The 23,329-nt window shown below is 38.1% G+C and overlaps 1 protein-coding gene across 2 annotated transcripts; it reads right to left on the bottom strand.

Moving 5' to 3' along the window:
* Positions 1-449: 449 nt before the first annotated feature.
* Positions 450-22,062, bottom strand: emp2 (epithelial membrane protein 2). 2 transcript variants are annotated; one of them, XM_067428919.1, is made up of 6 exons: positions 21,912-22,062; positions 13,458-13,553; positions 4,734-4,848; positions 4,328-4,424; positions 3,869-4,009; positions 450-1,521 (listed from the first exon to the last, which is right to left on the bottom strand). In XM_067428919.1, exons 3-6 carry the CDS (start codon positions 4,809-4,811, stop codon positions 1,352-1,354), a joined length of 486 nt encoding a protein of 161 aa, XP_067285020.1. In that variant the 5' UTR covers positions 4,812-4,848; positions 13,458-13,553; positions 21,912-22,062; the 3' UTR covers positions 450-1,351. The 2 variants fall into 2 exon arrangements, with proteins under 2 accessions (XP_067285020.1, XP_067285019.1); XM_067428918.1 differs by lacking the exon at positions 13,458-13,553 and having other exon boundaries at positions 21,912-22,061.
* Positions 22,063-23,329: the final 1,267 nt, after the last annotated feature.

Raw genomic sequence — 23,329 nt, 5'->3', positions numbered from 1 at the left:
AGGATTCAGAATAAAAAGCTTTATTCTGAAAATGCTTTATTCTAAATCCTAACATTTTATGTAATAAACAGTTTGACTGTATCTTTTATTTATTTTATTTTTTCATGGACTGAACTGTCTTGGATCAGATTTGTCACCATATTTTGAGAATGACCCGGCAGTATTTTGGTGGGGATGCTGTACACTGGAACAGAAAGAGAGACTCAAATGGTTTTTAATGTAAAATACATTTATTTGATTAAAAAAAAGAACAATATTGAGCCCTTGGTGGGGATCAGTCTCCACAAAAAGAGCAGACCTGAACAAGTCAGCAGACGTTTAAAAAACAAAGCTGCCATTGTGGTTTCATTCCAATTATAAAAGCCTTCACTAATATTCATTAAAACCTCCTGAAAAGTGAGCATAAAACAAAACATGTTCAGGCCTGTTGATATAATACTTCATTTAAAAAAAATCTTAACAGCAACAATGCAGTTAGTCTTAATAAATACAGCTTAACTTCACTTTCGCCTAAATAATTTTAGCTAATTGCTTTTTATTCCATAGCAGATTTGAGGATGAAAAGATTACATACAAGACGGAAAAACTGAAACCATTGGTGTGCTTCACCAACACAATCAGCTTAATGTTATTTGCATGAATATGACGCATATCCCAAGTGCCCTAATCAAACACAATGCCTAAAATCTGTACTTATGTTAATAGTGATTTTCAAATTAAATGCTGCAAACAAATAAAAACATGCAATATAATTAGTCGACACTAAAAGACTATTTTACAAAAAACAAAAAAAAAACATCGTGCTACTAATCTTGACAATTTGTTCACCTTCAAGTATGGTAGTGCTCAGCAAACTGGCAGCACAATATTTCAGATTTTGTTGTTTTTAGTAACTTTTCCCCAAAGCACATATTATGACCAGGAAACATTCCACTAGCATGTTACTTACCGCACACTAAGTGTTACATATAAGGCCAATTCACACCATGTATTGAGTATGAATACAAGTCGAGCCCATAGTGGTTCCATGTTATAAATATGTCCTATTATATCTCCAATTTCCATGCCCTCTTTAAACTCTCTAAATCGCGGAACTCTAAAAAAAACTCTAAAAAATGTTTTTCTTTTGCTGGGCAGGTTGAACTAAATTATACACAACAAAATGAAATAAAAAGAAATCTAAGAATAAAATCTAAGTTTCCAGTATGCAGTGATTAATATTACAGGTTGATCTACTTCATTCTAACTTTGGCAAGTATTTAATCTACATATAAAAACAAGTATCATCACAAATAAAGTCTCTTGGCTAAGGCTGTAGCTGGGGACAGCTAGTGAGGTGGTGTGTTGCGCTTTATTTGCGTTTTCTGAGCACTAGATACATCAAGCCACTCAGAAGTGTCATGGGGAAGGCGACCCAGGCGACGATGAAGGCGTATCCGTAATCTCCATTCTTAAAAGTGTCATCTTTGTGCTTTAAGTGCTGTGCTGTGTAGATGGACGCAGCGGTCATTACACAGAAAGCTGTGGAAATAAAGCAAAAAAAAGGCAATTTACAGTTGGTTGGTTGCATTTGAATTGATTGGCATATTAGCTTCACAGGCTATTACATGGCAGGTACAGATTCAACATTCAACAATCAATACAACAGATACTAACATTGGACACTCTCTATGTTGCGTGTACTTACAAAAACAACTGTTAGGTACTTATTGTGATTTTATTGCAAAACAATTTTACTGCTATTGAGGTGGGATATGTAATAGGCACAGGTTTGGTGGTTATGGGTAGGTTTAAGGGTAGGGAAGGATCAACAGTGTAGTTGTAGATATAATTACTGAAATGGTTATAGCTGTATTTACATGCAGGTATTTTTTAAATACAAGTAGGGGAGAGTGGGACACAACCTAAAGCTTTTTGACTGTCTCAGTTTGTGTAAATCCTCTTGAGGTTTAGAGTGTGTTTTTCACATTAATTGCACTCATGTCTAGCACAATTATGTGGTCATGATTTACCCTAAAAGAATGGAAGTGAAATGTGACAACATGCCCCATAGGTGGGGTACACTGTAACAGGAGGGGCACATTGTAAGATGAGCAAATGACAGCTTAAAATGTTATCTGATATAATAAATAAAAAAATATCCAAAACAAACTTTTGTCAATAAAATAAATTAACTTTTTTATTAACAGATCTCAAATGTTAAATAACAGATATAAATAATATCAGATTTGTCTTATTGTTCTCTAAATAATGTTGATATGGGAACTAATAAATACACAGTTTCACCATCCTGGCATGTGTGGAAACTGTTGAGCCATGTGTGTTACAACTAAGCCTGCGTTATGTTGTGCAGCGCACTCCCCTACAATGTAAAAACATGTATGTGCACATTAACTGCTAGACAAATTAATATACTGTATTTCTGATGAAATCCAAGAGCTCTCTTACCATCCATTGACAGTCTATGCAACTGAAACATTGTAAACACAATGCAGCGCTTCCGTGTTCTACGTTAGAATGATGGCTCGGTATTGGCCAGCTCCTGGGTCAGCATCACACGCATGTGTCGTGGTGCTTACGTGAACAGCGTCAGCCAATGCAGAGTTGCGTTCTGACGTAGTACCCGGAAGTGCTGCATTTACTACGTGAACAGCGTAGGAGACAAACACAAAAGATTCTTGTCGCTTCATAACAAGGACACATGAACTATTTTAACAATGTCTTTACTACTTTTCTGGGCCTTGTAAGTTTCAGTTACATAGACTGGTTTTTATTTTTAGGTGAACTATCCCTTTGCCCTTTTTATTTGCATATGCCTTTGGTGGGTATTCTATAAATGAGAGAAATTGTGATGTGTTTGTTACTAGAAGAACACTCAGGACTACAATCGAGGTATTTGAGGGAGTCCTGAAATTTCGGTTACAGAATGAAGCCCTTTCGAGTCACTTTTTAACTTTGCAGACCTTTCTCGTGCTCAAACAGGAACACTACTAGCCTAGAAATTTAGACGCACCCTAGCGGCAGCAAATTTAATCTGCCCGCAAGTGTCGTCTAGGAACTCTCAATACCATTCTGAGCTGTATTCCTCTCAATCTGGACGGGCCAATCACATTGTGTATAGAGTCGGTGGGCGGGGCCATAATGACGACGGCCGAGTTGCGTTTGCGTGTTACTAGTAAACACAGAAACTGGCGAACGGCGGCGGTCTTTCGAATCAACTTTGACTGTGATTCTGGAAGACTTGGAGTTAAGCTTTCCTCTGAGAAAAGAACAAAGAACGGCACTGAAGTCATTCTTAAAAAGGGAAGATGTGTTCTGAGTTTAGCCGACCGGATACGGTGAATGTTTAATCTATCAACAAGCTCTGTTTCACCTTCGTTGCTCTGGTTGGTTGTTGCACTATCCTATCGCGTGCAGAGGGAGTTTGAAAGACAACCGTTTATCCCGCCCCTCGGATTGAGCTGTCTATGATGAGTTTCCAGACCAAACATCTTGATGTGGGTCTGGCTTGTCAGGCTAGAACACTACACAACAAAGTTGAAAATATAAAAAGTGCGACCCAAACACTATAAAATTCAACTTAGAAAAGAAGACTCAATTATTTTGTATGCAACTCTATAAAAAAAAAAAATGTTTAAATGTTTTTTGGGGTCCATTTTACAAACCAAGTCTAACCAAGACTAGACTAGAATAGAATAATTGTTGAGATAAAATAAACCACTTCAAGGTCATTCAATACCGCTCTTGATTTTGGGTAAGGACCAGCTGACTGTACATTTCCCTTAGTACATAAACAATAACTGAGAATTCACAAATGTGCTGATGAAGATGATTTACTGTAAAATACATATTGTAGGCATGATCTCACCAGACAAAAGTTGGATGATGGCCGTAAATACAAATCTTTCCCCCTGCTTTAGACGGAAGAGCTGAAGGATGAAGATAAAAAAACCCACACAGCACAAGATAGTAGCCAGTATCATGCTGGCCTGGACCGTCTGAAGATAGCCTGATGAAGAGGAAGAGAAAACAACACAAGGTATTGTGAAAAACTTGTGCAGAAATGACGGGAGATTACATATATAGCGGAGTCTAAAGTCTCATATTTCTGTTTTGCATTTTCCTGATTGAACACAGCCCCGATATTCAAAACATTTATGTTGCAACTGAACCAAGAGGCAATAAGTGTCTGTCTGAACCTGATCAAAAGACAACTTTGAACAATGCCATTAATACAAACATTTAAACATTTATACTGTACTTCGTTTTGCCCTGTCCAAAACAAATACTGGTTATATTTTTAGATTGTATGATAATCAAGGCCTACCTGCATCAGCGGTTGCACTTTTAGGCATGTCATAACAGTCTGTGGCGTTGCAGTTATACCAGAGATCTGAGAAGGTTTCGTTTGAAACCCACCATACCTAGAAAAGATGAAGAACAGGTTAGTTTTTACTTTAGTTATATACATATATGCAATAAAATAAACTGACGAAGCTCCAAAAAATGCGGTATTTATTTATTTAAAATAGAAAATCGTGAGATTGATTGCTTAGAGAAATAAAAGCACACCTCTCCCCAACGAGACACCAATTTAGACACATTTTTTTCAATTTAGACACCAAGTTTAATTCCTAGAGTTTTGCTGGGATTTTTTGCTGATATCCTTAACACTAACAATAATCAGCAGTGAGAGCAGTCTAATTAAAAAAAGCTAAAGAAAATTAACTTACATTTCTGATGGTTGCTATAAAGAGAAGTATTGCTGAGGTGAAGTGGAAGAGGATGATGAATGCCAAAATAATCAACATGGCTGATGCTGGAACAGGAGATCAAAAGCAGGAGAATCTAAAACAAAAATGTAAAAAAAAAAGACATGAATATTATAAACATCCTCTTGAATGAACACTGGACACTCATGAGAGCTGATATGGAGAACTCGAACTGTAATTTGAGCAAGAATAGTGTCTGCTTCTCTAGATTTGGTGGGAAAATCACCATATGCCCATTTGAACAGCATGTTTTTACTCTGAATTTGACCTTGGAAGTACTTTTCCTGAACTATTTGTATTTTAAAAATACACATTTATAACAGTGAACACCGATAACAAAAACATGAAAGTACTAACATTATTTTACCATGTCATATTATTTAATAAACAATCTTAGCATGATTTGAAATTAAAAAGCTATACCCCTATGGTATTGTCGTCAGAATTTGTTGAGATTTCTAACCTTCCTTGTTCAAGATAGAAGCTACGTTTAAAACCTCACACGGGTTTCGCTGACAGCTTCTCCCTACGTCATACACGTGAGCCTGCTGCTAATTTATTTAGCTTCCCGTGATTCACTGCAGTACATCCACACAGACAGCCTATACATCTGCACCACAGACGCTTCGAGCCATTTATGAATGGCTTTTTTCACTGGAGGTGAGAAACCTTACTACAGTTGGAACGGACGGGTGATTGAATGATGTAACAGATACTGGCTCATAAAAGACGGAAAAAAAATCTAACGTTAGGTCTTTTCTTTTTAATAAAAGGGTCACCGAAGGAGGGAGTGATAGAAATCAATGATTCCTAAAATCAGTAGTCGAGTATTAAAGACGACGTTCTTCTCCTTTTCCTATAATCTCATCCACAAACAGAACATCAAAAACTACTTTTTGAAGTTATTTTTCTCCAGTTATACATTTTAATAAGTACTGACATGATCATTTCAATCTGACCTGAGGTGGCGCCATTGAGCCAAAATGCAAAAACTCTCATAAACATAAACATTGATGGTTAGATGGATGGATGGATGGATCCTCTTATGACTTTTCCCCCTGTTATATGACTTTCACACAAAAGAAGAAATATAGTTGAATTTCAAAGCTGCTCGTTTTCATATAATAAAAGTAAATGCTGTCCACAAATGTCAAACAAGAGTTTCAAGGACAGAGCAAATTAAATTTCAATTTTAAATCTTAAGATCTACTTGGTTTCAAAACCACAAATGTCACATACTTTTTATGCTGTTTATTTCCCTATCCTTTTGGGAATTTGACCATTCAGAATTACATTTTACTGTATAGAAAAGGAAACCAGACGTTCTGCTAAACTTATGTGCGCAAAATTGAAACAAATGGTAGAGTTTTCATTGTTGTGGTGGAACTGTTCCTTTAAAGGGATATTACGCAAAAAAAAAAAAAAATGATGTTTATCTGCTTACCCCCAGTGCATCCAAGATGTAAGTGTGTTTGTTTTTTCAGTAGAACACAAATTAAGATTTTTAACTCCAACCATCAATGGGGTCTAATTAGATTTAGACCCCATTGACATGCATTATACGAGCAACGGTGAAGTTAAAAAATTTAATTTGTGTTCTACTGAAGAACCAAACTACATCTTGGATTCCCTGGGAGTAAGCAGATAAACATAACATTTTCATTTTTGGGTGAACTATCCCTTTAAGATGCGATGTGGGACATAGGGTGTGGCATTTCAGCATTGCAGAGTTTAGGTGGGAAAATGGTTAAAGAATTGAGGCTCTTTAAAGAAAGCAAAGAAACAACATACCCAATTACAGCTCACAACCAAGCAATAGAGATTAAGCTAGCACAGTCATAATAAAAGAGACCTGATTCGGCTATCAGTAAGCCAGCCTCAGTCTATCCTCAGAACACAAGGGAGACACAATGTGGGAGGATTCGGGATGATGCTCGTCTAGTACACATATTCCTCAGAGCATCTCTACAATCACAAGGCTGAAAAATCCCTTCTTTTTAACTTTCAACATTTCTTGTAAGGTCAGGGAAGGTACTGGGAACCAAATTAAGCGTAGGCAATAATAAAGACAGAGCATGTTGGTCATTTATTCAGAGCCTGTAGTGGAAATCCTCTGGAGACATTCACCCCCTCAGGCTGTACATTAGCTGTCTGTTTCTTTAGAGTGTAAAGTGGGAGGCTGGTCTCATTAAATCGTAGTGTAGCGTGGTTCTCGTCCACACATGGTCTTAATTTTCTCTGCAGCTGCCTTCCTGTGTTGTACTGAGAGGCGTAGAAGCCTGGAAGGGGAGGGGCCAGGGGAGGAGGAACAGGAGATGAAACACTCAAAACGTGCTGTTCAAAATATAACTTCAGCAATGTGTTGAGCAGATGATTCTGAGGCAATATTGCAAACTGTGTGACTTTTTTTAAAGACATTTTTGAAGACATTAAAGGGGGGGAGAAACACTCAGTTTCAGTCAGTGTCATGTCAATCTTGAGTACCTATAGAGTAGCATTGCATCCTGCATATCTCCGAAAAGTCTTTATTTTTTTTATAATTATATAAGAAAGATGCGCTGTTCCGAGTCTTTCCGAAAAAAGCCGAGCGGGTGGGGGCGTGTCGTGTGAGCGGAGCTAAATAATGACGTGTGCGCGCTGCTGCTATTGTGTTGAGTCGAGTGCGTCGTAAAGCTGTGTCATCCCTAACAGCGGGAAAAAAACTTTATTCAAAATAAAAATATGGCTTTTAATCAGATACAGCCATACATCTATGATCCGGAATCAGACCCAGAGGCTGCAGTTGAACAGGAGCAGCAGCAAAAACGACTAGAGCAGGACGTCTCTATGTGGTACAAGTTATACACGAACTATATAATATGCTTAGCGGCTTGTGTTATTTACATATTTATACTTGAATTATATCGTCGTATTTTTGTCTTTGAAGGTGTACATGTGGGAAGTGCAGTTGTGCACGTGTGTGTGTGTGTGTGTTTACGCGTGGTTTGTGTAGACAATTGTAACGTTAGTAAGCGGACTGGTTTTGCACGGCAGGCTAAGTTAGTGTTTACATAGAAAGACATGGAATAGTAGCGCATTTGAAGGAAGAAGCGCGCTTATTTAGTTCAACATATTTCCCCACTCTTTGTGTATTGTTGTTTGGAGTGCTTTTACAATACACAAACATAAAGTTACACATATAGTGGCCAGCTAAACAAATGTACACGCACTACACATCGCATGCTCCATTGATCAATTTTTTATATATAGTAATATATATAGTAACTATCCGTGATCATGTTTGGGCTACTTGATGAGCATAGGCAAAAACACAGACATTTGAAGCAGTCTTACTCACAGCCTGCGGCTCTAACGTTGGGACCTTTATCGTTGGGACTGCTCCTTCCTTTAGCATTAGGCGATCGGAATATCCGGCGTCGAGCTGGGCCTTGTTTATGAAACAGTCGGCACCGAAATGCAGCGAACAGATATAAACATTCGCGCAACTCAGTTGCTGATCCGGAAAAGCAAATTACATCCACTGTTGCCTTAACGCGGGGTTTTGGGGGAATCTGTGCAGGACTGTCTTGGTCTGGCAACCAAAAACGCACTTTTTTGATGTCATTGTTATGTGCACATCACCTGTCCTACAAGCATCCTACAAGCCAGCACTTTGATGGGCATAGCCTGTTACTTTCGCTCTCTCCCTCTCTCTCTCTCACGCTCTTCCGGTAGAATTGTCCGTAAGGCCCATACAAGGAAATTCCGCCCCCATTAACGTCAAGGGGACGCATGATCGCAAAAAACTTGTCGAAACTTATGACTAACCGGAAGTAGTATTTTTGACAAAGAAATACTCCCATCAAACGTCCACCTTAACTTTTGAAACTTTGTCCATGTTTAGTATGGGATTCCAAGTCTTTAACAGTGTAAAAAGATCAGTATGCATGAAACAGCATTTCACCCCCTCTTTAAGATGAAAATTATCGAGAAAGAGACCCCCCCCCATCCAAACAAATAAATTGAAAAAATATTTGAAAAAAGACCACATTTGAATCATGTGATTACAATGAACAGGGAATGGATGCAAAAGCAAATATCATAAAAGTACTTAAAGGGTTACTTCAGCGATTAGCATTTGGCTTTCTATCAGTAGAAACCCTGGAGTATATTCGAATGGTCGTGCTCGTCGGTAAAATATTTGGCCAGAGGGTAAAGACTACAACCAGCAGAGGGAGCCATTTCCGCATGTTTTCAACCCGCGCGTGGGGAGTGGGATCCCACTCACAGCTCAGCTCGCAGCTGCAGGCATTCATAGAAACGGAGCGGCCGGTGGAGCAAAGTAAGTGTTTTAACTTCTCAAATTAATTCCTATTAAAAGTTAAACTTCCAAAGGCATGACTGAAAACGCGCCAGACTGAACACGCGCTGAGAACTAATGCCGCGAGCACGGACGCGTTTACCTCAGCTCACATCATGAGAAGTCTTACCTCAGCTCATTCATCACGAACGATGGGTGTGATCTTACTCCTGCTGCGTTTGTGACACTCCCTCAGTGGCTAAATCACATTATATTGAACAGACACAATTAGTTTTTAATTGCAGTGTCTGTTCTCTAACTGAACTGATTTTATGAAGATGGTGGGAACGCGGTGGTGGGAAAGTAAAAGTGATTAAGTAGCGTTGGCTTTGGTAGTGGCCTCGTAGGGCAGCGAATTTCTATTACATTAATGACCCAGTTTAAATACAAATTTAGAGCTTTCCAGCGCTGAAGTACCCCTTAAAGATAAAACACATGGTGATTTTTTTTCTAAAGTGTACAATTTTTGTAAATTCATAAGCGTTCGATTATTATTACTTTTAATTACTATTCATTTAGCCTTTTAACATTTTAAAGTCAGCAAGAAATCAAAATTAATTCATCTTATTTTTTATAGCATGTGACGTTATAAATCTTACTGTGAACAATACAAACATACATACGTTTCTTTTCTCTTTTTTTGACCTCACAATCAGTGTCAGTGCAACTGTGCCCCCTTACCTCTGCTCCATCAACACCCCCCCCCCCCCTCCCCCCTCCCCCCCTCCCAAACCATGATTTCAACCGAGGGGGACCACCCACCCAGGTCAGTGCTTTTGGATATTCAAAACCTGCCCAATCACAGCCAAAACTAGCTCAATCTGTAAAATTTGAAAATCAAAATATGGAAGAACACATCTGTCACTACACTACACTTCATCTTTTAAATAAAAAATAATGAAAATGTATATATAATAATATAAAAATATAATTAAACTAAATAATAAAGGTCTTAAGGCCACTTTCCAGCAGACACTGTAGCAATTACTTAGACTCCCTGCATTTCCAAGAGCTGCTGGGAGGCGCCTAATTTGCTGAAATCTGTAATGACACAAATGTGGCATTTAACACACACAGAGAACTAGTGTTTTGTTGTTTATGTCACTTGTAGCTCTCTGAATGGTGGGAAATTGAGGAAGAAAATTCCTGTAGATGGCTATGAAGTGAGAAAAAATGTAACTCTTTGAATAGACAGAGGCCAACCTTATACAGCATGTATGAGGAAGAACATACTGAAAATTGTATGTTGGCTACACAGAGGGATAATCGTCTGTGCACGGTCCCCTCAGGACATTCAGGAACAAAAGATCTACTGTAGAGGTTCACCGAAGCCGAGGGCAAGAGTAGAATCAGCTTCACGGTTGATTTACTTCGGCTTTCACAGGAACTGTGTACCTGTAATCCTCAAAAGCGGCAATAAACGACCACACATGTCTTAAAGAAATACTCTGTATAATTTATGTTTGTTCGCCAGCATGTTGATAACCAGAAATATTATTTTCTTTTCCCTACTTCTTTTTAAAACCGTAAAAATCTCTGTTACGGTGAGGTACTTATTGGAAGTGAATGAATGGGCCAATCCATAAACATTAAAATACCTGCTTTTCAATACCATCACCTTAAGACTATTATTTTAGCTTATTATTTTATTATTTTACCTTAAGACTAAGTTATTTTTTTACGGTCTATGGTTAAAACCATTTAAAATGTCTTTATTAACCTTTTGTGTGTAAAGTTATATATCCAATGCATATTTAATTTTATATTTCAAAATATTCATTGTTATAAAAACATAAAGCCTAGATCTTTAAAAGTAATGTAAAAATCGTAATAAGATTAAATAAGGTAGTAGACAGCTAAAAGTCTACTGTCATAATAGACAGCTAAAAAGCTCAAATAATACGCAGGTCTTAACAGAACAATCAAACACATCTTATATCAAAATAATTTGCGGTAACGATATCACAATATCTAAACCTAGGGAGGAATCAATGATATCAGTCAAATTCAGAGTGTGTTTTGCTTTCTTTCTTTTTTAGCCATTGAATCACATTGCATACAACAATTGAGACTATTATAACACTATACCATAACCTGATAACTTGCCTCCCCATTTTGAACCCAAATCCATGAAATGGCATAGCTACCCTCATTAAATACAAATACAATTTCTTAGTTTTTCTTAGGAAAATAGCTTGTGGCTTTAAGAACACAGATAAACCATAAAAAGCCACAATGGTGCGTTAATTATCTTCCTGTTTATCCCTAAAACATCTCTATCTATGTTGTATTCTGCTGCAGCTCTCCAAATTAGGGATTTCCTAAAGTTGAATAATTCTATGGGTCTCACTTGTGGACTTTCTGTGCGAGGGCACCCTCCGATGATGAGTATGAATGAAACAAATTATGTGAGAATTTAGCACACCATAATGCTCAAAAATAAAACAAAAATATTCCTCTCTAAATGTAAGTTTTAATCCGAATGTGCGCACTTACTGTCACGACTTACTATCTGTATCTAGCAAAATATACAGGAGTCTTCTATGACAGATGACATTGTTAAAATTAAATACTGCCACCTATTGTACTTTGGGACGTCAATGATGTGCAGCCACTGGGTTATTATGGGATCACATTGTCATGTGTACTATTCATTTAAAATATTACAGTTATCGCAATATATTGTCACACCCTTAATACATGATATCGATATTTTGTGTTTTCAATATCATGGTAATTGTCAGTACCGGTATATCGGGAAACCCCTTGTTTATGAAATAAGTGCAACAACTGTGATTAAGTACTATCTAAACACCTGGTGTGGCTTTTGAGAGTGGCTAATCATTTTACTGAATAAATATGTCCGTTTTCTACATTAGATCAATCAGTCAGGCTAAAGTCAAATCGCAAATTAGAGACATCTGTACAACAGCTGCACAAAACAAAGAGGGAAAAAATCCAGCTTTTAGTTCAGCCTCATAGTGGAGTTGGTGGGCCGAGGCCCCGTTAAAGTTTATACAGGCTGAGACATGAAAAACTGAACGTTTGTCTTGGAAACTAGCCGTGGAGTTTCAGTTTGCTACGATCCTGCGGGATGATAATGACAGCCATACCTCCAAAGCCTCGAGGTTTCCATAGCACTTACAAACCATCATTAGTAAATTAATTGGAGTCAGCACTTTAAAAGGTAGCAGATAAGTGATTTCAACTTATTTCTGTGTGTGTGTGTGTGTGTGTGTGTGTGTGTGTGTGTGTGTGTGTGTGTGTGTGTGTGTGTGTGTGTGTGTGTGTGTGTGTGTGTGTGTGTGTGTGTGTGTGTGTGTGTGTGTGTGTGTGTGTGTGTGTGTGTAAACACTAAGAAGCCCCTGCTCATTTCTTCTAAGCTTGGTGGAAAACGCTGACTTGAGTTTCACTTTTAATGTCATTTTTTTCATAAAAACCGCGGTCTCCAGCAAGCTTCCAAGTCGGCCACTGCTGAAAACTGAAACTGTAGTCACGGAACAAATGATCGAGATGAGAAGGAAAGCTTCAATGCCACCCAGCAAAGATTTGCAGACTTAATCCAGGGCATGTAAGTTACCGTATGACTAGGACTCGATTCAGCACCGATTAACAGATTTGTTTTATTTCTGATTTGATGAAATGTCAACATACCCGTTTATTGTCTTAAATGGATAGTGTATGTTCCAAATCTGAATATTCCAAGAATATTTTAACTGTAAAATAAAAGTCAATATGTTCTACAAAACAACAACGTACCACAATGACTTCCATTGTATGGACCAAAATATAGTGTGTGTGTGTGTATTGATTACCATTGTGTAACCATTGAAGGATTACCGTCACAGTTATGTTGTGTTTTGTTCATGGACTTTCAGTTTGTTTTCGCTTATCACATTTCTTTGCTTTGTTCAGTTTCCCGCCACGTCTCCATGGTTACCGTCAGTATTAGTTTGTATGTGTCAGCTGTATCCTGTTAATCATCTCATTTCTGTTTGCTATTTAGTTCTCCCCTTTCACTCAGTCTTTGTGCGATTACCGTTATGATAGTTGTGTTGTGCGGTTGCCTTTCTTTAGTTTGTGTGAAATTAAACTACTATTTGAACTGTACCTGCCTGCATGCCCCTGTGACAATTACAGCATTTTTATATAATCGCTGTAATTACGCTAATTGTATCTATGTTTAAAAACTATGTTTAAATCTATGTTTAAAAACAAATAAGAATACTGTTTGTATATAAAATATGTTTTATTTAATATATTATTTTAATATATATTTATAAAATTACTTTCAAAATATAGTATGCAGTTGTATCTGAGTTATCCATGATTAAAACAAATGTTACCTTTCGTTGTTACACATATTTTTGTAGCGATTCAGACTTCTGATGGACTGGCACTGACCGCAGAAACAATCCCAAAGGCCTTCCCTAGTGACTATCCTGAAAAGGGACGTCAAAGGCAGCATTTACCACACAGAAGACCCAAAAATTACTGTTTCATTGTGCGTCAGTGTGTCTCCTACAATGTTTAAACAGAAGCAGTGTGAACTCAGAGAAAGGAATTTTCCTTCGTAAAATGACGCAGCCAGACATCCCTAGCTATGCTTATGAAACACATCTTTGGGTGAAAACCAAAGGATTAAGTGTTTTATGAATTATGTCTGGTGCATATATTGTGCTCATGAAGTCCAGATAATACAACAGTTGTCGAATAAATCCAGAAATGACATGCAAATGTGAACTGCAGCACCCAGTTTGACCTAACCCGACCCTGACTACCAGCGCTGAGCAAGAAGGAAAACCTCAAAGTAAACGAGGGATATGAGGGGGAATGTTTTAGTGGGTACGTTTGACATGGCCTGCGGTTTCAAATGTCAGCCCAAAGGTAACAAAGCATTCAGGGGTTGGTTCACACTCCTGAGACTTGCATTTGGAGATCTGAAAGAATGCAGATAAAAGGGAAGAAAGGCGTGCAATGGATCAGAAACGGACAGAAATGATGACGCACAGAGTTTAGTGTGAAGTCAACCCATGCACGCCTTTCATTTGAGATGTCCTTCACTGCCAGGATAAAAGGAAAGAGGCTAAAAGAACCGTTCTCTGAAACAGTCGCGAAGCTGTGAAGGTTAACAGCCATGGATAAACATCTTCATCTCTCAGGCAAGTGCTAGGCTTTCTTAAAGCTATAAACAATGATTTAATTAAGATCAATGCACTCTCACAGACTCATTTCCACTAAAGCACTCATGTTTATCCTATCAGGGATAGGCGTTTGTTTTAAAATACAGCTGTAAATTAAACACAGACCAGTTCTTGCTCAATAAAGTTAAAATTAAACTCAAGCAGCTGAAATGTGCCTGCTGGGTCCCATCTAACTTATTTCCTAACAGGCCTCTTGTAACATTCAATGGCTACAGTTCACAAAAGGAAATCAAGATAAGCATTTTCAGTTTTTCACACATTCTGCCGTACAGCACATTTGTCAGTGGCATCTCAGATCTGTAATCTGCGGCATGTGTTGTATTTTGCTACAAGGATCAAGGAAACACACAGACCTCTGCCACACATCTTTGACTCGTCTGTGCCACTTCAATACTGGGCACCACACTTCAGTGCTACTTCTGATAGGATGGACAAATGGATTTGCAACGGTCACTTTGTCACATCTTTCACGGTGTAAGAGAAATAGTTTAATTTTTTCACCCTCATGTTGTTCTAAACATGTATGGCTTACTTTCTTCTGTGGAACATAAAAGAAGATACTATTAAAGGAACTGTATGTAAAAAATGTATTTCAATGAATCATAAAATGGCCCTGACATGTCACTATAGACATTAAGAAATGTTAATTTCAAATACTTCTATCACTGACAACAGTAGTCCGGCCATATTGTCATTATAAAGTTGTTGCAGCCCTCAACTGATGTTGATGTTGTCATGTTGTGTTTTGGCCTGAAGCTCCACCCTGCACCTATCGACCAATCACGAAGTCAGTAGTGTTTGGGCATCCAGGTTGCCAGATCTGCTCTAGTTACCACAGCTGCAGATCTACAAACGTTCCTGCTGATCCTGCAGCCTATCTGGCAACCTTGAGTCAGGGGGAGGGGGAGAGGGAATACACCGCTCTACAGTCATTTGAAAGTGATTGCAGTACCAGTTTTGGCCACAGTCCTACATACACTTCCTTCAAGAAGACTGGGGTCCAGACAACATTGGACCTCATTGACTTTGATTGTATTAAAAATATATATTTGTTCTGCAGAAGAAAGAAAGACAAAGAGGTTTGGAACAATATGAGGGTGAGTAAATTACATACTTTTCATGTTTGGGTGGATTTATTAATAACGAAAAGTTCTGATTAAAACATTGTTAAATAATGTAAATCAATCAGTATCAGAATCATTTGAAGAAAGATCACAATGCATTGGTGAATATTTTTTCCCCTCACCCCTGCTAATTTTATAACATAATTCAAAGCCATAATAGTAGTACGCAAAGATGTTTTGCCGGTTAACTTAAAATGTCACGCTTTAAAGTTGTGAGACCAAAATGTAGTATGGGTTCTATCTATGGTTGGTTATTGGTCGGAGGCAAATCTGAGGCGGGAAAATGAATTCAAGGGAAAATGATTGGAGATGAAAGGAATATGACAACAGAGAGAACTCTTACCGTTTTACTCTAAAATACAGTTATGACCTCTTGTTTAAAATGTTAAAAAATGAAGCATATGCATTATTTCATTGTTCACTGCATGCGAAGCTTTTAGAAACGTCCATTTCCTGCCGACTAAATTACCTGTTTTTATTCTGGATTCATTCCAAAATATTCAAAAATCAAACAAGTCATTTTTGAGTCAGTTCAGACATAATAGCTCCTCAAATGAACCTTACATATGGTGTCGCAGGAATGAATTATCCAGCTCTGAACACAAGCCAAGAAGCACTGACATCTCTGGTTATCTTTTCCTCACTGTTCAACCCCTGTAGCACCACTGCTGCTTGTGAACTAGAATGGGAGCACAAGGCTTATTTTTGGAGAAAACACAAAAGCCAGAATTGCTGCCTTTGGCAGGCTGCCTGAAGTGAAGTTAAATGTACAGAACAAACAAAGCTTGGTTTTGGATATCTGCTTTAAAGCATTTTAGCCCCACCCACAAGTACTTTTGGAAGTACAAAAAAAAAGAAAGGAAAAAGCAAAACAAGCTCCAAGCTAGAATGATGTGCACAGTGTGAACGCTACTTTTATGAAGCCTTAAGGTCTCTATTACACAACTGTTGAGGTTCTCCACAGATATATAAACTATAACACTGTGCAGTTTTGGCACAAGGGAATCCTCCTTTTGTAAAAGGAGTGTATTTTGGCAAGGCACATGTGTTCCTGCTGCAGCTGATCTCAGGAGGAGCCTCATTCACACGCGGTAGGGTCCCACTCGTCCCTTGGTGTGGCCCGCTGGGTTGAAAGTCTGCACTGGGTGCTGATAGGCTTTCATCTCATTACTGCGGCTCTACCGCAGAGCAATGGTGCTCAGGTGCCGCAGGCTGTGTTTTCACATCGCATTCCACTGATGACACGCCGCCAGCGTGAGTAACGGCTCCCACATGGATCTGTCAAAAGACACGCTGCCGAAACCCAGCAGCTACATCCAGACAACCTCTCTCGCTGAGAATCAGGACGGCAATGATTAATGCATTTACACACTGTCCGGATTCTCAGTAGCTCCTTTGATCTTTCAACAGGGATGAAGAGAGGACTCTTGTTACTCCCAAAGAGCTTCTTGTTGCATCCACTGCACTTAGCAGCAAGTTTTACTTCTGAAGTGTGCTAAAACCACTGACAAGAGAAGACTTTTGAGGCCTGCTCAGTAATATTAGACTAACTAAAATCAAAAACACTACCAGTCAAAACTTTGGGAGCTGAGAGAAGATTTTTTTAATGTTTTTTTAAGAGGTTTTTATGCTCGATTCTCCATTTATTGAATCAAAATGTATGCTATATAATATATTTTTTATGCGATGGTAAAGCTGTATTTTCAGCATCATTACATTGTCACATGATCCTTCAGAAATCATTCTTGGAGCATTTACGATTATAAATGTTGAAAACTGTTGTGCCGCTATTTGTGGAAACCATTTTTACGATTCTTTTAATAAAAGGTAAAACAAAAAACAAAAAAAACACAATTTATTTGAAATAGAAATTTTTAAAAAATAAAATACTTTTTACTGTCACAAAAGTAATGCAAACTTGTCAAATAAAAGTACACATTTATTTTCAGACAAATCTTACTGACCTTAAACTTTTGAACAATAGTGTGCCACACTGAAAAACTGATGCACATTATACTGGATATTTTATCCAGGAGTCTGAAAACAAATTGAAAATCTGGGATTCAAAATGTAATTGAAATAAAATAAAATCACTATTTCTAGGCTACAATATTAGTCATCTCAAAATCCGGAATTTACACTATACTTCTCAATACTTAAATTCACAAAATTAATTAGACATTGAAAACATGTTGAATTTACGTTGACATGTATCCTTAGAGAAAATGCTATTGCACTAACATTAATATTATTGCTTTACTCATGCAACCCTGCTTTGATTCTCCCAAAGACTATAAAATGCAGTTTCTGATTGACAATTGACTGGTAAAACACCACCTTAAGGCATGGCATGACTAAAATCCTCCTCTCATCTCTAAATACATGTCTTTAAAGTGATGCATGTCTGTTTCTTTCTCCTCTCTCATATCATATTGAATGGGACATGTTTATTGTTCTTGTGTTTAAAAACTGATCTGGATCTCTGGTAAGACTGGTAGGCTATCTCAGGTAAGAACTTTTGCTTTTACTAACGCGGCTTTAAAGTTTAGAAATGTCACCCCTGTGCACACTTGGCTACCAAAAGCCACAGCAACACATGTGCAATTGATTCGCTCAATCCCCAAAACATGCAAACACATCATAACATCCCAGACTCAAAGGCTGGTTTTACGATTCACACATTTTCCAAGCCACTTTGTCTGTGACACAACAGTGACCCTGGATTCAACCTATCACTGAAGATGAATGAGTTTCAGTGTTATTCTTTCTGTAATTGGTGAAAACAAATAAAGATTACAAAGCCTCGAGTCAATAGAAACATCTTTAGTGGAATGCTTCATTTTTTCGCTCTCATTTCACAGCATTATTTTCCAGAGAACTCTCAAATAATTTGATATATCTACCAAATCCTTACAATATAGTTCATGAAAAGATCAAACTGTCTGGAATTCTTTGTCATAGTTTTGCAAAAGCAATAATAGAGTTTGGAAACATCTCCCATAGTCCCTTGTAGTCTGCCTTCAAGTAAAGTTCAGAATCCTGTGGTGCAAGTTTGATTTGAACATGAACTGAGTAGGTAAATAAGATAGTAACAGCACATTTTCAGCTTCATGTACCTTAAAAGTCGAATACTTTGTTTGTATGTGCGTTATATTATGCATGAGTTTGCCATCTGTATTGAATGTGATGCATAGCGTATCACAAAATAAAGTCTGAAAGTCCTTCAACCTGGCCAATTAATCTTATGAGATCGCTTATGAGGTTCTTTTTAATGAATCAGAAACATAGAAAGACTAATTGTTCATGATTCACCAACAAATGACTCTTATAAGTAAATATAAAACATACAGAGTGACTAATGTACCATGATTCCCAAAAGGAATGACTAATGAGCCGATCCTCTGAAATCAGTTAAAAAGACAAGTTATCAGTTTGAGTCATTACTCTCAAACTTTTTCCCATGTACAATTCACAACATTAGCAAAGCAATATTTTTTGCAGAGTCATATGCAAGTAAAAGTGAAATTATAACTGAAATACACTCAAAGGATCAAATCAATCCAATTGTAAACAAATGGAATCCAAATATATATGCTAATATTCAGATGGTGTTCTGAGTCAATTATTGATTCAACCTTAAAGTTTATTTAACTACCGACATTTTATGCTAAACTCTTGTGCAAATTTGATTAAAAGTTTCAGGAAATGTTTTTTTTATTTTTTATTTTATACTGTTGTCTGAGGTCAACTAATGATGTATGTGTGGTTTTTACATTCATAAACATCATAACTAATAAGTAATAGGCTATTTTTCTACACTGGTTTTGAGGCTGTCTTCTGGTGTTGATGGGCGTGCCGCACTGGAAACTTGGAAGTAAATGCCTACGGATAGGATTGGATAAGATTTGCATATTTAATGATCTCCAGCTCCCCTGTCAGTTCAGTTCACATGAGGGAGGGGTTGTTTTGAAAGCGGCAACCGGAATGATTATCTCGATCACAGGGCTCGTTAACGTCTTTATCAAACAAACACAATGATGTATTTCATCCATCCAAGATTGTTTGGAATATTATTTTTGCATTACTTGGCCCGCCCGATCGGTGGCCCCGGGACGTTGGGCTTTGCGAGCACTGGCCCATACATGTCCAAGTCTGACCCAGAATTGCAATGAACCAACAAATAAAGTAGCCTGTGACAGCGTGCTAAGGTATGTTCTGTTAGACACGTACACATAAAAAATACGATCTGTAACAATGCAATACTATCACATATAAATTTAAAAAAAAAAAAAACATTTCACTCACATAAGTGTGTTGCACCATTCCTGACGGATCCAATATAGAAAGCACAGCATTGTGTTTTAATCTCAGTATGTCTGCAAATCCAGTGTCGAAATATGTCTTGTTTACAAACGATACAGTGAAATGAAGCGAACACACAATATCTTCCCCACATGAGCTGGAACTTCATTAAAAATAAAGTTTTTTTTCAACCGCACATTCCTAAGGATCTGAAGGAAGGTTATGCAGCGACTGTGTTCTTCCACAACTAGGAATAGCGCAATATCTAGTACTAGCACACTAGCACGATTCGAACAGCTCCATGAGTCAGTGGGCGGGGCTACTGAATTAGGCGGGCTTATTATTCTGTAGAGGTGGTGTTTTGCCACACGATGACGTCAGGATGAGGCATATTCTGAAATTGTTTGATTTCTGGGCCTGGTGTCTATTAAAGCTTTCCTTTGATCAACAAGGAAGTTTTCAGCTCTGAATTTTACAGGATATTCTTATATCACCATGACCTTTTATATATCAAAAGCTCAAGGGAAAGATGGTTTCTCAATTCATGAACCCAAGAAGATGCATGATTTTGGGGGGAGAATTCAGTCTCTTACAAAGATTGAGGGGTGTATGCCTCCTCCAAACCTACGACTTTGGAAACAGAGCCTGGTCACTCTGAGCTTGACGTGACCAAAAAAAAAAAAACACACACACACACACACACAAAGTGTCCAGAGCTTAAGCCAAGCCAAAGGGAGAGGCATTTCCTGATCCTAACATTGACAGCATTCAATTGAAATAGCCCATCTGCAAACAAAACCCGCCACCTATTCTCTGGAAAGCCCTAGTAGCAGCACATTTCTGAGTGCCATCAGTTAGCTCAATCAGATACCCAAAACAAAAGAGAAAATAAACTGAGGTTGGAAACTATTTAGCCAATAAGTCACTGGAAAATTCTCTCACTTTTGAAGCATGGAAAATTAATACATGGGAAAAAAAGACATCACTTTGTCCAAATCATCCAATACAGACTCTTAACAGGGGAGATGGTGTGAAATTGTCACCACAAAAGAGTTGTGGTGTGGGTGATGTATGGATGGGTTAGACTCCCACACAAACAGAATGATAAATATGTTTCAAATAATAGTGGATATGAGTTTTCATGGTGGCCAGACTATACGTCATACTGTGTCTTAAAGGCTTGTGCATGTATCCTTTCCTGGAGCGGTTTGGCTTTTGATAGGTCGGTTTGAATTATGGCACTCACTGCGGCTGTGTTTGTGTTTTAATAGCAGAGCAGACGGGCAATCCGGAAATCCGGTCCAGTGAAAACGGCTGCACCTCATGAACACACTTCACACTCCCCACCCCCAAAACAGACCCACGAGCAACACGCTGGAATGTGCCACTGAGAAAGAACTGCAACTATCTATCTTGTGCAAACTGAACTAAGTGAGATACACATGCAAAACTAATCAGCCATGCAAAACGGATTATAATGCCACCTAAGGAACAACACTTGGTCTTGTAAAGCTCAAAACATCACACCCTCTACATCTAAAATACATACTTTTCATAACATCTACATCCATTTTTTCATCTACAACATATTTTAACTGGAACATGGTTGTTTATTGAATATTGACTATATTGACAGATATAGGTTTTCACCAGGGGGCGATATGGGACACAAAGTTGGAGGTTCTTCACTCTAAACGATTTTAAACTTCACAACCGCCAAACATGAGAACAAATGCTGAAAATGTAAGTAGCCTACTAGATTATTGTTTTTCATTTGTTTTTTTTTAAATAGTTTTTCTTTTCTGATGTAAAAACCAAAGTCAAACTCGATACTCCCACTTTTTTTGAAGTATAATTAAAAAGACTACAAGTAAACAAAACATGTCTAAGAATATTAAGTAAAGTCTAGTAATAAGTACAAGCTGGTGATTCATCAGTGAAGCATCACCGCCAACGCCCCTTTTCTCACAAACTCCATTCTCTTCAGTTTAAAGGGCTATAAACTCTCAAACAGTTAAATAAAACATTTTAGGCAGCAATAAATCAACTGTCTACTGCCTCCAGAGAGTATTTCCTAGACATCATAGGTGCTGTGATCCTCTCTAAGAGTGTTATAACTCACCTAAAAACTTTTTGCATGCAGAAAAAGTTACTTATGATTCACACTCACCGCTGTTGAGAAACCTAAAGGGTCAAATATTGTGTAGCTTGAAAAGTGCAGCCAGATGTGGAGACGAAGTGATGCAAGCGTGTCTGCAGGGTAAACGTAGTAGTAGTGAAATGAGGAAAAAGTGCGCGCTCCTCCTCTGCAAAATCCTGAACTGCCCAGAACTCTGGTTGGGTGTGGTCTGGAACTCAATACATGCTGTGCTGAGGAAGGGAGAGAAAGGGGGGAAGCTTTTCTGGAAGCATTAGGTGTTGATATTATGTGCTGAATTCTTTGTGGAATGTTTCCTTTTGAATCCGGACAAGGTTTAAGACTTCAGAAGTCAACATCTCAATGTCATTTGTCCTAAAACAGCCCGCTCCAAATGTCTCACGCATCTATTTTTTCCTCTCATTCTCACGCGCTCTCGACGGAGAGTATGACAGATTTGGTTGGTGGTTTGTGTGTGTCTATATGTGGTTCTCTGTGGTGTTGAAGAAGACCAAGAGTGCAGAGGAAAGTCTTAGGCTGTTCCTGGCGGGAACTGAGAATGAGGCCAGCAGCAGGAAGAGTGGAGCAAGGAGATTTACTTACAAAGGAAACTGTTAAATCCAACAGCTTCGCCCCCAATTTCAGCCACTGAATGCTCAGCTACCTCTCCCTTGTTCTTCTGAGCAGCTGCTTCTGTGGATGTCCAGATGGTTATCCTGATAATTACAACAATGTCTATAGTTAAGTACAGTACATATATTAACAGATAAGAACCGTATAGCTACATTCATGTATATTTGTAGTTCCACTGCACATATTTATTTTGTAACAGGGCTATATTGATATGCAGCATTGTTTTATGCCATCTGCAAATATTTTGTCTTTTCATTTCCTGTGTCCTCCTTCCTTTTGCATTACATCCTAGCATTCTGGCTCCCTAGGTTTCCTGAGTGTGTGTATGAGATATAAGCAGTGTGTATCGACTGACTCTGATCCAAACTAAGACTGGGCTCTTTGGCTTCATCTCTAACAGGACAACAGTGCTTAACTCTCTGATACTAAGTTTTTTTTAAAAGAAATTCTTACTTCACCGGAATGGTATGAAACTTGGTAAAGGTTTTGGCACTTGCTGTGCGAACACACACACGCACACACACACACACGTTTCAAAAAGGTTAAATGGTCCTAAAAAAATAGTCACATTGGTATTGTTTTCAGTCAAAAATGACCACATTGGAAATGAATAGGGGACACATATCATCAACAGAAAATCACCTTTTAAGAGTGAAAATTGCTCTGGAGAGTCTGCTCTGTATTTTCTCCTGCACAGGAGGCGCGATCAATGAGCATAATTCAAATGACTCTGTACGCAATTGGATAGTCCTTCAACCAATTAGACCACAAGACATTGTGTTAAACCCGCCAATAGCGCACCAGGTGGATAAACCAGT

The sequence above is a fragment of the Pseudorasbora parva genome, chromosome 2 (genome assembly GCF_024679245.1).
Source record: "Pseudorasbora parva isolate DD20220531a chromosome 2, ASM2467924v1, whole genome shotgun sequence".
In the NCBI taxonomy this organism is placed as follows: Eukaryota; Metazoa; Chordata; class Actinopteri; order Cypriniformes; family Gobionidae; genus Pseudorasbora; species Pseudorasbora parva.
This window is presented reverse-complemented; position numbering and strand designations above follow the sequence as displayed.